Raw genomic sequence first — 15,313 nt, forward strand, 5'->3', positions numbered from 1 at the left:
TTCACTGCTTATCACCACCACACACTCTGGCTGCATCCAACAACACGTTTTATTATTCTGATCAATCTGCAGATCAGCTTTTGATTATTAGATGAATCATTTTACAGCGGAAGTCCAGTTATGACTGCAGTCTTCTTTTTTTTGTTGCCGTGGCGTGTGAATGAGTGCATGTCAGCAAAACAGGTGTGCTAGGACAAGGTGGTGATTGGTGGACTGGTTTGAGTCTTGCAGCTGATTGGCTCCTGTCAGATGTCAGAATATGAGGAACAAAAGATGGTACGGCTGAGCTGCAAGGAGAGACATCTCCTCCACCTCGTCACATCTGAGCCACTCCTGCCATGTTTAGAGCTTTGTGGTGTTTCAGAGTGAGCGGCCACCTCCTCTCCTGTTAGTTAGGGAGGTGAGTTGTTGTAATTTGGTTTTGTTATATTTGGGTAGGCCATGTTGGTGTTTTGTTTCCTAAAAAGTGTTTTGTGTGGTAACACTGACCTTTGACCTTCAGTTCATCATTGAGTCCAAGTGAATGTTTGCACCAAATTTGCATAAATTCCCCTAAGGTGTCACTGAAATATCGTGGTCACGACCCGAGGACATGATGCTTGTGGCCCTGAACGCCGGCATGAAAACCAACCACTGGTTACTACCCACTGTGCCTGTGACCTACCTCCGTGTCACCTGTGATAAAACCTACAAATCAAATCCCATTGTCAGCTAAATGTCTGGAGATTGTAACGTAAATGTCAGCAAAATGTCTGAAAATGTTAATACACAATACAGGTCAGGAAAAAGAAGAAGAGGAAGGTGGAGACGGAGGGAAGTTCTGCACACTCAGAGTAAAAACATCTGATTTCATTTTCTGGCTGAGAGGTTTCTGACCGGTCTGACTTCAGCAGGTCACGAGTCGCAGCACAAGAGAGAGAAGAGCTGATCTGATGCAGATGTCTGCTCATGTTTGACTTCCTGTGTCTGCAGAGACTCTCCTGAATCACAAAAATACGTGCATCCGTCACTCAGGATCTCTCCAGTCTTTACTGAAATGATGTAACTTCACCACCAGTGTCTGCCGCTTGCTGTGTGGCACAATATCTCAGCTGCCACGTCAGACTTTAATGGAAGCAGGACTGAATTAAACCCTGCTTACATGATGTTGTTGGTTCCTCATACCTGTTCCACCTACTGTGTGTGTGTGTGATCATTTACACTGTTTGGGTCAAGGTTTGGACAGTTTATCAGTGGAAAGCAGGTAAATTGTAATTAAAACATCAGCTATTTATTAATCCAGATCACGTCTGCGCTGACTCAACTGCTGATTTTCCTCCTGGAGCTTGAACCTTAATTTCAGCAGCTGATGACATTTCTTCATTTTACTGAGGGAGTGAAGGCCACAGCCCACAGTACTGAGGTGGAGGCAAAAATCTAACAGATGAATTGACCCTTTAAACACAGACACTGTGTCACGGGTTGGTTCAAAATGTCCATCTAAAGCTTCACTGTTATGATCTTTGCTGATGTTCTAAGCTCAGAGTTTTGTATGTGGTTATTTCCACCTGCAGAGTGTGTGTTCACAGGGAATAATGAATGCATTCTTTAGTGCTGTGAGCAGAGTGTGTGTGTGTGTGTGTGTGTGTGTGTGTGTGTGTGTGTGTGTGTGTGTGTGTGTTGTCCTCCTGCCGAGTCAGCTGATTGTTGCAGTCAGCTATTGTGTCATATTCTGTGTGTGTGTGTTGTAACTATGGGTGGGTACAGTACTGTGTATGTTACAGTCAGCTATTATGACAGTAGGATGTGTGTGTGTTCATTCTTGTGCTTCCACCTTTGTGGAGACCATTTTAAATTGTAGAAAGAGTGAGGACATGTTGGACATCGTGATCAGTCCTCACGTCTTAAGGAAGGTTAGAGCTCCTTTATGAACCAAGGTAAGACGTGTAGATGCTAGAAATGCATGTTATCGAAGGTCCTCACAAGCATAGAAGTGTGTGTGTGTGTGCCACAGTGAGGTAGTGCGGTGGGTAGGAGGGACTTAATTGAGCATGAAAGACAGCAGATGACCTCTGGTGCTTAAGCTCCGCTGCCAATCAAACATCTGCCAGCCTGAGGCTCAAGGACGGCCGTGAACCACCCAAACAACCACACACAGTACTTCATGCTCAGATTCACCTGGGGACACGGTCTGGACACCGACAGTTCACCTGCAGAGGAACGGTAGAGCATCACAGAGACCTGAAACAGCAGATCTGTAATGTTTTCAGTCACAGTGAACAGTGTGAGGTGGATTCTGTTTTTCTCAATGAAGACATTTTACTCAACTAGTACTCACAGTGTTCCTGTGACTTTTCAACTCATTGTTTTGCTTTAAAAAAAATGGTTGCTATGCTAGTTATGTAAACATATTTCTTAAAATTCAAAAGTTATCTAAAAAATATTATTAATTAGCAATTATTACTTGACAAGCAAAATATCCTGTTATCATAGCCACATCCAGTTCTCCAACCTGAACAACCATAAAGGTCATTTTTTTCAACCCCCTGTTACAACCCATAGCTACCGTACCTTGGTTGTCATGGTTACAATAATAAATGTGGACTGTACTGAGAGCTAAGTACCTACCTTCGGTTACTATAGTAACAGTCATGGCTTTGTGAGGTTTAGGAAAAGATGGTGATCTGGGTTAAAATAAGTACTTCCTCAACATTAGACAATCTTTGTTGTCATGGTTACAATAATAACAGTGAACAGTCATGGATAATAGAAACAACATAAACTGCTCCTGTCACATGGGAATCGAACACCGCTCTCCTGGGTCATATTCATCCATCCACCCCAACCTCCTCCTGACGTGGACTTTGTCGCTCTATAAACTACGTCACCGCACTTTTCCCTTTGCTCCTGTCACCGTTACCACCACCACTAGATGTCGCCTAGCAACAAAACCTAACTATGGGTCATAGTAACCTGCTGACAGACCAACACAATGTTGACCATGTATACACAACCACTTCTCTTCATCTCCTCTCTGCTCTATCATCTGTCTAATGAAATACACAGCAGTGTCCAAAAATAGATTTTTACAAATGTATTTCCTCATGTTAAGAAGATTGAGACATTTTAAGCAGTTTAAACTTTCAGAAGTCGAGTAAACGTGAGATCAGTCCCACACTGACACAGCTGAATCAAACAGAATCAGCCTCAATTCAGAAAAATCACAAGGGCCACAATTCATCAGTAACACACTGTAGCCCATCCCTCACTCGTCATGACAACATGAAATCTGTGCCCTCACACCGATTGGTCTCGAGTTGTGTCAGTCAAGCGGAACCAGGCAGCTGATTGGACGGCTGGGATGAGTGTGCTCGATAATACAGACAGAGAGCAGATCAATGGCCGCCGCCGCCGTGCAGGCTCGCTCACAGAGACACAGACCTGGACTCTGTTAGCCTCCCTTACTCTGTCACTGTCTCTCACACACACACACACACACACACACACCAGAGAATCACAAATTAAAAAACAGCCCCCTACCCGACTCGTTGTTCTCTGAATCCATCTTGTTGGAGGCGAAGCGGAGGACGGCCTGCCAGGTGGACCTCAGTCTCTCTCTCTCTCTCTGTCTCTCTCTGTTTCTCACCCTCGCTCTCCCTCTCCCTCTCTCTCCCTCACTAACTGACTCTCATCTCTGACCTTGCAGTGTTTGTGTTTCCCCTCGCCGCCGGCAGCAGCAGCAGCAGATCTGCTGAAGGCTGCAGGTGAAACTGCAGAGTCGAGTCCAAGCGGCTACATCGCTCCAGACCACCTCGGTACCGACCCCCCCCCCCCCCCAACCCTGCACACACACAAATAAAGACACATGCACACTGGAGAGATGACATGAGTGTGTGTGTGTGTGTGTGTGTGTGTGTATGTGTGTGTGTGTGTGTGTGTGTTGGATTGAAGGTGTTTTAATCGTCCTGATTGGAGTGTAATTATGCAGATTTACTCACTGCTATTGAAGGAATTTAGCATTTACAAATGAGCATATGTGTGTGTGTGTGGGCCTCTGGGATTGTGTAACTGAGCAAGGACGTGTGTTTTTTCAGTGTGTGTGTGCGCTTGTTCGTCTATCCATGTGGGGACCGGTTTTAGTTTTAGACTAAACTCAGACACAAGGAAATTTTTCTAAAGTTTAAAATATATCTGGATCATTTTAGGGAAAGTAGATATTTGTGGAAAGTGAGGGGGTTTAAAAATTGTGTAAACCTGAGCACATGTTAGAAATTGTGTCCATTTATTTTGGAAACCGAGGACATTTTGTCCTGTCCCCGCTTCCTGTCAGAGCCATCTGTAGGTCAACACTTAGTCTTAGGGTGAAGGTCAGGTTTAGTTTTAGGGTTCAGGGCTAGGGAATACTTTATGTCAATGAGGGTCCACACAAGTATGGAGGTACAAGTGTGTGTGTGTGTGTGTGTGTGTGTGTGTAACAGATGGCTGCAGCAGATACCAACATACCACACACTAGTCAGACAGCTGAGTCACTAATTTTAGAGTCAGTCTGAGCTGAAAACTCACCAGACAAGCACAAAAATGCCTCCGATTTCAGGGTTGTTCACCAACATTTCTGAAATAAAAATGTCCTCATCAAAAATGAAAAAATCTGAGGAGGACAGACCACGGCTCAACACTCAGGACCACACTAAAGCCAAGAGCTGCACACTTTATTGTAAATCACGACTAAAGACGGTTGGAGAGCAAGGATTTAAAAGCGAGATCAACACCATCCATTCTGTAAGAGCAGCTAAAGACAACCAGTCAAAACAGAAATTAAATTTAAATCAAATCAGTTACTGAAGATGCAACTACTACTAAACTGAATCTGTTGGAAACTGATGAATAAAATTTTCCTCCCTCCAAAAATATACACAGTGTTTTTTGCTTCACTTACTTGTGCTTTTGTTATTGAAAATGTTTCATTAAATTAAAAATCTATATAAAGATTTGGATTTGTTTGACCTGCAGCACCTTTCATCAAACAGATCAGGGCTTCTCAAAGTCTGACACTTTCTTTAGCCTATATTTGTTTACACTTTAGCAAACTGGCAGTAGTAAAAGCAGCCGAATTAGCTATGAGCAGTTCCTGTTTGCAGTGTAGCTGTGGACATACAGACAGCGATCACCAGATTACTGTGACACTGAGGAAAACTTAAAAATATGATTTTTCTAAGGCAGGTTCAGACATAAGGAGCGTCTTTTTACTTTTCGCCTGAGGAAAGTCTTTGTTATAAAAACTCAGACTGTGGTTTTGAGTCCTGACCTCGGGTCTGTGTGTTCGCAGACTTAACAAACTGAATATCACATGCAAAAAAGGACAGACTGCAGAGCCGGAGGGATCTCACAGCAAGAGTCTGGACTGCTGCTGTGTTTGTCGCATGTGCTCTGAAAACAAAATACATGATACACTGAGAGCTCAACATGAGAAACAAGGACTACCTGAGTCTCAGAGCGTCAGAAAATATGAACATGGTGCTGACGTCGGAGGCACTGTGGGAGCTGCAGGTATAAGAACAGGGGAGAGTGGGGCAGTAGAGACAGTATGAGGCTGTGTAGTGACAGCTGCAGACATGTGAACTACAGTAAATGTGGTTCTGTTCCTGCTGTGTGCTCAAGTAACACTCAACAGCTTGGACCAATGTGTCAGGCTGAAATTGGCAATTAAATAAATACTGAATATCAGCAAATCCACGTCATCCACCTGCTGAAGCACAGGCAACTTTAAATCTCAACATGAACAGAAAGTCCTTAAAGTGCTCAAAATGAAAATGAGAACATCTTCAGCTCCATGGCAACAGGCCATACTCTTATCTGCTAATGAAGACTGTGGGATGAGATCAAAGGCTCCAGCAGACTTTGTGCTGAGACCGTTCGTCAAAGTCAAGACTGAACTTTTAATCTCAAATGAGACAAATTCAGCTGCGGAGAGGACGATGATTTTATGTCTCATGTTTGTGTTGACACCGTCAGATGTGACATTATTCTTGTGAGTCTCATCTAGAGGGATTAGTTTTAGTATTAACTGGCTGACTATGGATGTTCAACATAACAAACATCATCTGAATTTTGGCTGAATTTTATAAAACTCACCTGTTTACATTTTATCAAGACTTAAAATTATGCATAATTGAGGGCGTGGCCTCTTTGAGTGACAGGCAGGTGAGTGTATGCTTGTCACAAACCGACATGCACAAAGTCTCAGCTCCACACACGCCCCACCTCTTTGACCATTTTTGGATTAGCGGGGAGTTGGGGGCGGAGTCAGACACTGCCAAGGTGTCAGTGGAGCTTTAAAACCGCTCTTCAGAAACCTGTGGGTGACGTCATGGAGGCTACTTTCTTTATTTACAGTCTATTGTTCTGAAACGACGATGTTCAGGAGAGGTAATGTTTGGGTGTCCTCATACTTTTGGCCATGGTACTTCACGGCACTTTAAAACACTGATTATTTACATCAACAAATGCTGTTTGAATTACAAAAACCTCTGTAACCATGATTGACAGATGCATGTTCCTAAAAACCACAAAGCAAAACATTAATCTTCCATTTATATTCACTTCGTCTGATTCAAGACAAAATCATTTACATACATATACTTCGTGTTAAATCAGCACAGGAAGGTGTGTTCTCTACTCTGACACAGTCATTTCAATTTGGAAGTGTTGAGTTATTTCTTGCTCGGCCGTTTCACATCTCTGTACCTACACCTGTCTGCTGTTGATAGAGACGCACACAAACATCAGAGTATAGAACAGGCCAAAGGAAAAAAAGCTGCAAAAATCCTTCAGAAAGTGCAGAGAGGCAGCGAGCCGAGCGTCGCACAACAAGCAGACAAAGATAAAAGCTCCCCCCTCTGCAGAGACGCAACCCGGCGGAGGAGACACAGGGAGACGCGTCTCCTTTGAAGTTATATTTAGGCCAAATCCTCCTTTGCAGAACAAACCGTCTTCCACAACACATACAAATCACAGCCAACAACTGAGGGAGGAACCGTCCTAAGAGCACAGGAACCGACCGCACACACACACACAATTAGCTGGCGGAGCATCAAAACAAGGCAGGGCCCGCTGGGTTTGATCGACTTTGATTCCTTCTGCATCCCATACACTCCCCGTTCCACCTGGGACCACAGACGCATGCTGAGTGACTGGGTTCTCGTCGGACCCGACTTTGAAGATGTGAACTCACAGGAACCCACTGCAGGTGGTGCACATCCATTTAGACACATTTACAACAAAGTGGAAATGTAGAGCACATCCAGTGCTACTGAAGGTGTGACGTAAATGGAGATAAAGCTTTGACTGATCAGTTCGTCACAGTAACTCTGCACACACACACACACTCTACCAAATTAACCTTTATTCTTTATGACAACAGTTCTTGGAGGCTGAATCATGTCTGTGTTTTGCTCTTCGACGAAATGTCATTTGTATTTTGTAAGGTTTTGCGTTGAGTTCAAGGCATTTCCTTAAAGCTCCACCCAGTCTAAAGGTAGATGTCCATGTGTTTGTGATTATAAAGCAGGTCTAGGTTCTATATTAATACTGTGAAAGTATCAAAGCCTCAGTCCACAGAGAAATGCACACAGCCTGTATTCAGAAACTGAGCCTTAAAACCAGCCGTCAGGACTTCTGCAACTTTGTGATGTCACAACAAAGCAGTCTCCACCCTCAGCCACGCCAGTGATCTGACTGGCGTGATTTATTGACCTGAGAACTTAAAGAAATGTGTCTGAATGTGAGCAAGAAATCTGGCAGCTTCATTCATAGTCAGCATAATAGAGAGGATGGGAGCAGCTGTAGACAAATATACATTATAAATAAACACAAAATAACACAAAACCAGATTCACCTAATGGCCAGTGAGTAATTTATTAAAATTGTTGTTACATTTATTGCTGTCGTCTGTTCTCCCTCCTCCTCCTCAGTACAGGGAGTTCTGTTACACTTTAAAAAACATTGAGAAACTGGAGGTTTTGATCATAAATCACTGTCTTCCTAACCAGGTGGATTTTGCCTGGTTGTCATGGAAGCATCAAATTTCCATTTCATGATTTCAGAAACAAAAAAAAAACAGTGCAGCACAGAAACATGAAGAGCCAAGTTTTTAACCTGCCAATGATGAATATCCTCAGTGTTGTGTTCACTGACTAATGTCCTGTGTGTGTGTGTGTGTGTGTTGGTCAAATCAAATGAGCATATATCGTCCACTTGCAGCAATTTAATTGTAATTGTATGACGGACCTGCATTGTTTTGACTGAGTACTGCTATTGATAATCAATTTCGTGTGTGTGTGTGTGTGTGTGTGTGTGTGTGTGTGTGTGTGTGTGTGTGTGTGTGTGTGTGTGTGTGTGTGTGCTGCTCCATTTCAGAGCTCACGCTCCTGGGTCTGTTGTGGTCTAGAGGCTCTCATTATCCTCAAAGTGTTAACCACCTCAATTAAGTCATTATGTAGGACAAACCCGCCGTCGCTGCCGTCACTCACACTCTGCGGCTGCTGCTCTTAGACTGGATGAACAGTCAGATCAGCTCATGGTTAGCTGTGCAGAGATAAATGGATGGATGGAAGGAGGCCTGCTGGGAAATAAGTCTTTACTTCCCCTATTATTGTGCTTTGCAGAGTTTAATCTGCTTGCAGAGGATATCTGTTCACACTGAAGGTGGACCATCCTGAAGCTGTGTCCCTGTGGGACGCTGAGTCTGCAGAACTGTGTAGTCTGCAGTTCAAGTTTCTACAAAACATATGCCCCGTATGATCAGCGTTTCACTGAGACCACCCGAGAAAAGCTGTGCTAACCAAGCATTTTCATCACAAGCAATCTGACAAACCAGCCACCTAAAGTGTGTTTGTTCTCCCCAGAAGAAATGAGGAAGGAGGCGGCAGTGAAGTGGTAACAACAAAGGAGCGAGTCCTTTTTAAAACAACTGCAATCAGCAGGAAAACAATTGCACCTTTGAGGACAAAGCGAGAAATGTATTCAGCATCAACAAAGAGCTCACTTCAGCTAACATTGGCCCAAAAGGCCTAAAACTTTGGGTGGACTTTGGTAGAACTGAATTTAATCATTCAAATTCAGTTTCTACTGCACAGAGGAATCATGGCCGACTGTTTAATAGAGTGCATGAAGAAGATGAACGACACTAAATCAGCTCGTCTTCAGCCTTTCAGTATAAGGGATTATACTGGCGTGTTGTCTGTTATACTGGGAGGAGACCAGCATGTGACTCCTGCTAACTTTAAAATTGCTTTATTTACATGGTGAATAAAACTCTAGCACAGCCAGTGTTAGTGATGAGGTGCTGGTTGATCACAGGAACAACTAAAGTGAAAATCAGACTTTCCCTCCGCCCACTGAGACGACTTCACTGACTTCACAGGTGTGATAAAGACACATGGGTCACATGACTGCATGGGCTCAGTTGTGAAAATAGTAGTTCTCTTATTTTTGTTAATACTGTGTAAAACAGTTTGTAACTCTAGTAAGTAATACTAGTAATATTAACAATGCTGTGACTTTTGATAATTTGTAATATTATTGTGATGTTTTTTCAAAAACTTTTATCTTTTGAAAAATGACAAAGTGAAGACGATGATAACTGGTCATGTGACCCATGTACATGTATTTGTCACATGTGAGATAAACAGGCGAGATGCATTGATCACTGTCAGTAACAGTCCCAGTGGAGTCTCAGTGTGCGCCCAGCAGAACTAATGTTAAACTGGCTGATGGTCAGATGTATATGTGGAGCTGTGTAAAGCTGCAGTAACCTGTAAGTGATAACAGCTGATGATCCTGATCTACCTGAGCTTTAGGAAGCTGCAACAGGTATTTTCACTGTTTCCTAATGTTGTAAACACCAAACAATTAATCAAGGAAGATTTTGCCAGATGAATTGATAACAAGTTGCAGTCAACAGCCATAAAACTAGATGATATTTACTGTGATTGAGTGTCCTTATTTATTTTCATACCATACAGAAATTAAAGGTCCCACATTTCACACTTCTCCTTTGTTTTATTTGAGGTGTTAATATCCATAGGAAGATATATTTGTGGTTTTAGAAGCCAAAAACCATCTCAGTGTAGTTTTACAGAGTGTTGACAGTTTCAGGGCCGTGACATCTACCTTTATTATAATATGGGACCTGTAATACAGACAGGTGTCGGTCAATGCAGAGCTCTAAACCTGATCACAGGAATCTTACATTTTAAAATACAAATACAAACTTGGAGCTGATTCTCAATTTAAAAAAGGGCAGCGAGATTAATCAGCAGAGAAGTCTGCACACTAATTCACCTCCTACTTTTTGTTTCCTGCCAAGACTTCAGTCTGATCTCTGCACACAGCTTCTCGTTAGCTTTAGCCGCCCTGCAGGCAGCAACAGGCTGGAGAAGGTAAAGTCTGCACCGAGACACAGTGAAAAAACAGAACCAAAGCAAATCCAGACTTTTCCAACCTGATCAGAGCGTTGGTCCACGTCACTACCAACACACACACACACACACACACACACACACACACACACACACAGGCCCATCAGGGATCGATGTTGAAGGCGTCACATTACTGCTAATGTAATGAACAGTTTACCACTGGGAGTAATTACAGAGCAAACATGGGCCTGCAGGGAGGCCGAGTCCTTGAAGCTGCAGACGCTGCCTGCAGCCAAGCACCGACATGCAGACACATCAGCAGCCTGAAATACCACCTCCACCTCCTGCTCCAGCCACCGCTCCAGTGACACCACCAGTCCGTCTGCAGAGGGACGTTCTGATGTCTCATCCTACTCGTCTCAGCAGCCAACTGGGTTTCTGGGAGACAATGGTTCAGCAGTAAACAGCAGCTGGTTACCTGCCAGAGCAGCTGCTGGAGGAGAAAGGCGAGGGCACCCCAAGTCCAACTTTCCCAAAATAGAAACACTGTCAGACATGACAACGCACACACGCACGCACGCACGCACGCACGCACGCACACACACACACACACACACACACACACACACACACCTTTTGAAAGCTCATGTCTCATTTGCTTATGCTATGCTACACTGAGCATGTGGTCAGGATTAAAAGGGTTAAAGTCAGGACAGAGGAATGACAGATTTATAAAATGTGGTCGTCATAAGGCTTCTTATGTTGCACTGTATTAATCTACAGCGGCTGAAGGACAACAAGAAAAATGTTTAGCAATCAAAATAGATGAAAACTTAAAGCTAAATTATTGAGGATTTGACCGACTGGAAACCTCCAGAGCAGAACGTGAAGCCAACACTGAAGTGATGAGAAGCTGCAGTTCCTCTAATGACCACCAGAGTCAGTCCCCATAGACTCCCATGTTAAAACAGCAGAAATAAACATGTTTACAGCCTGGTACAAAAAACTGATTTGGACTCTGTGGCTAATTTCTCTTTGCATAGCTCTGTCTCCAACAGCTGATCTAGTAGTAATATAGTAGTTCAAGCGCTGTTTGACGGCAGATACAGCAGTGAAAATATTCAAAATAAAGCGCACACTTCATCTGATTTTAACTTCTTTCTGTTGGCATTTTTTAAAGTGACTAAAACACGTTGTTTTCTGCTGACCCCGTCCTCAGCAGCTCATCACTCCACTCCTGCTGCTTCTCTAAACAGGGAGCTGATCTGAATACGCTGCAGGTAACACACTGACTACAGATCAGTACCTCACACAACCCAATGTCAAATGACAGGAACTGCCACCTCAACATTTAATTTATTATCAAAAACATTTTCCAATTATTTTTTTGGAAAGTATTTTTTGTCTCTGCTGTTGACTGACTTGTCAACTAATCGAAGAACAGTTTTATTAAAGAAGAGACGGTAACGTCTGCAGTCAGGTGAGGCAGGTAGGTTGGTTAACCGGTTGTGTTTCTTCAGGATTAAATATAGGTCATTAGATACAGTGTCATGCTCGCGGGACATGCAGCAGCTGATCCAATACAAATAATGTCCAGTTCAACACGTTCACCTCCTCTGTGCGTCGCTTTTCACTCAAACTGAAGACATTTAAATGTAAAGTGTGGATCCCTCTGCAGTTAAAGACAGTAGCTAAGATAGTGAGCTAACTCCTGCGTTTACTTCCAGGCAGACACAAGACACAAGTCACATGTGGCTCATACTGTTTTCCCTGATATACTCTTTATAAAGGAGGTAGTAAGTGCTACGTTAGCACTGACACAATTATCAGAACGAGACCCATGTAAAAAATAATTAGAATTCAGTAATTTACATTAGAAACTACTGGATCAATAATAAGTAAACAAGACTCATCATTCCCTGTTCCTCCCCCCTTAAATCCTGATATCAACTCTGCTCAAATCATCTGATGCAGTGAACAAATGTGGAAAAAAACACAGGCCTGAAAAAGCAACCTGATGTATTCTGGTAAAATGACCCATTTGTCAAAATCCCTCAGAGGCTCCATGACATCTCTGCAGAGTTTATCCAGTTCACTGATGTCCCCTCTCTGGAACACATCTCCCCAAATTCAGGATACACTGGGAACCATGTGGTATTCAAAGTGAAGCCTGAGCACAGTTATAGTCTGAGCCTTACACACTGCACTGTGCACACAGGATTAAATAAAGGTCAGCCAAGCTGCAGCACATAAACAATGTCAACAGTTGCTCCAAAGCAATGAAAATTATTTAAAGGCAAAAGGTAAATTAATGATTCACAAACAGGTGACCATAAACACAGCAATCAGCTCCTAAATACTTTTCCTCATCCTCATTTGCAGAAACTGATGTTTGTATTTAATATTTAATGTGACGTCGACCTGTGAAATCAAAAGTGTCTTCAGGTTCCAGCCGGTTTGAGAGAGAGCCACAGGACTGAGCTCAAGGTCTAGATACATGTAACTTTTATAAACTGCTGTTTATGTAACTGCACAGTGGAGTAATACAGCAGAGGAGGAGGAGTGGTGCTGTTTGGCTGCACTGCATGAAGGGCAAAGATACAAGGTGACGACAATATAGTTTCTGATAAGAAGCAGCTGTGCAGTTTACAGCTCGGTGATGTTAGCCTGCTAGCTCCCACTGTTTATGTTTACAACCCTGCTCATATCATTTCCTGTGCCAGCTTCTCACCTTGGCATGTGAGTAAATTTCACCAGGCTCATCCCAGTCAGACTGCACAATGACAGTGAATGCAACACTGACCTTGTAGTTTCATTCACCATAAAAGTAGCAGTTGTTGGGAACAAAAGGGAACTTTTGTGGAACAAAAGCTGTGCTACAGTGACAGTGAACACAACACAGAGTTTCCTGTAGTGTTTTATAGCCAGCTTTTTATAGCAACAGCCAGCTTTTACAGGTTTGCCCCAATTTATCTGTCACCTTTTTATTTGCAACAGCCATTTACAAACTGTGGGTGCAAAAACTACCATAAAACCTTTGTTTTATGATAGTGTTTTTCTTCAGTCAGGCAGTTATAATTAGAGATATTTAAACAGAGGACATAAGCTCATCTTCACAGCTTACTGGATGGAACCACGTAATATTCAGTATCTATTCTTGAAAAATAATTATATTACATGTTCAACTAATTGATAGACTGATTGTCTCAGCACAAGTTATAATTTTTATAATCAATTTTAATCATTTTGAGTTATGAATTCTCTGGTTCCAGCTTCTGAATTTTGAGTATTTTCCCCTTTTTTTTTTTAGTTTAAAATTATACTAAATTAAAAATATTTGGGGTTGGACTAATTGGACGGAAAAAGACATTTTAGGTTACAATGGGCTCTGGTAACTTCTCATGGAATTTTTGGGTATTTTCTATCATTTTATAGATCAAGTGATTAGTCAGTTAATCACTAATGTCATATACTTTCGATTTGTGGCCTGCAGAGAAAAGCGTGAGCAGTAAACAGGACTCCACAGGTTGAGGCATCACAGAGACACAGCAGAAGCCTCCAAATACCACACACAGACAGTGACAGTGAACGCATCACTGCACTTTTTTTTAACTTCAATCCTCATGTCGTTGCTATAATTAGCCCGAAACTGTGACAGTAAACGCAACACTTACACACCGAAATGTGGTGTTTTTTTTATTTCTCCAACATGCTGTTAACTCATAGTCAGTCTCACACACACACGGACACACACACTGGGCTCACCGGCTGGCATTCTGGTGCTAATGTCCCGCAGTTCCTCTGTCCGCCCAGCACCGACTGGTCCGGGGTTAGTTAGCCGCCATGTAGCTTCTCCTGCCGTTACACTTCACCTGGCACCGGGACGACGACTCTGTGACAACAAATCACCTGTTAATGGGTCCACACCACACATTCAACGGGAGGTTTAAGTCAGAGCAGGGAGATATTATCCCTCATTAACGGGCTGCAGCTGCCCGCTGTGACACTACCGAACAATCCCGTAAAACACCGGCTGTCTGCGGGGTTAGCCGCGGGAGCTAACGTCGCCATGAAGGTCCGGACGCACCGGCGGGTTCACCGGACACACACGGACACGTTAGCGAGACATTTCGGGGAGGAAGCGGTGGACATACCTGTAGGTAAACGGCGGCAGGGGCAGGTTAACTCCTACACATTACTACAGTGCTTCCTGCTTTACGGTGACAGACAACACGGAAGTGTGTGCTGCGGCGGAGCAGCTCCAGAAACTCCCCCGCTCCGGTTCAACATATGCTGCCGCACACAGCGGCCGGGGGGCGGCTAATTATAGCAGCCTGCAGCGGGACGGTGAGGCTTAGCGGGAACCACGAACCATGAAGCAATTCGTGTTTTATCACAGTTTTTTCTCTTCAGAAAAGTTCTCAGCTCACATGATGTAGACACATGTGCAACAGGATTTAACACGACACTGACATTTAATCATTTACGCATCTGCTGAACTGGACTGCAAACGTGTCCGTGTGGCCGGTGAACTCTGAGGGAGCGTTATTAAAGGTGTGTGCCAAGGTCAAGGAGAGGGAGGAGTCAGTCCTGACCCTGGCAGGTGGAGGGACAGGTGTTCGACTACCTGCGGGGACACACAGGTGGGATATACAGTTGTATGTATGAACAAGTAGACATTAAACATAAATTAAAATGCATTTGCAGGGCAGCTTAATGATGTGCAGCTAAAGTGCAAGGCCAGACCCAAACTGGGGATGTTATGGTCCATGTCTCCAGCCTTGACCTGCTCTGCAAGTCCGACTTCACCTTGGCTCAACCCCAACCTTTGAATTCAGTAGAAACAAATAGAAACACTTGATGCATTGTGTCATTTTACACAACCTTTGTTGTGTAAAATATTGCTCTGCAAGACT

General features: G+C 43.4%; 1 protein-coding gene across 3 annotated transcripts in view; it reads right to left on the reverse strand.

Moving 5' to 3' along the window:
• The window catches only part of efr3a (EFR3 homolog A (S. cerevisiae)), a 99,739-nt gene extending 84,867 nt beyond the window's left edge, over window positions 1-14,872 (reverse strand). Inside the window, exons 1-2 of one of the 3 annotated variants that reach the window (XM_071492296.1) lie at window positions 14,552-14,872; window positions 14,163-14,289 (exon numbers count right to left, since the gene is read on the reverse strand). In XM_071492296.1, the coding sequence (XP_071348397.1) occupies window positions 14,163-14,172 (10 nt within the window). In that variant the 5' untranslated portion in view covers window positions 14,173-14,289; window positions 14,552-14,872. Of the gene's footprint in view, window positions 1-3,519; window positions 3,580-14,162; window positions 14,435-14,551 lie in introns of those variants that run through there. The other 2 variants (XM_071492298.1, XM_071492295.1) reach the window with 2 other exon arrangements.
• Between the last annotated feature and the right edge of the window lie 441 nt (window positions 14,873-15,313).

The sequence above is a fragment of the Trachinotus anak genome, unplaced genomic scaffold (assembly GCF_046630095.1).
Source record: "Trachinotus anak isolate AG129_WGS33_773 ecotype Australia unplaced genomic scaffold, CSIRO_AGI_Tana_v1 ptg000012l, whole genome shotgun sequence".
In the NCBI taxonomy this organism is placed as follows: domain Eukaryota; kingdom Metazoa; phylum Chordata; class Actinopteri; order Carangiformes; family Carangidae; genus Trachinotus; species Trachinotus anak.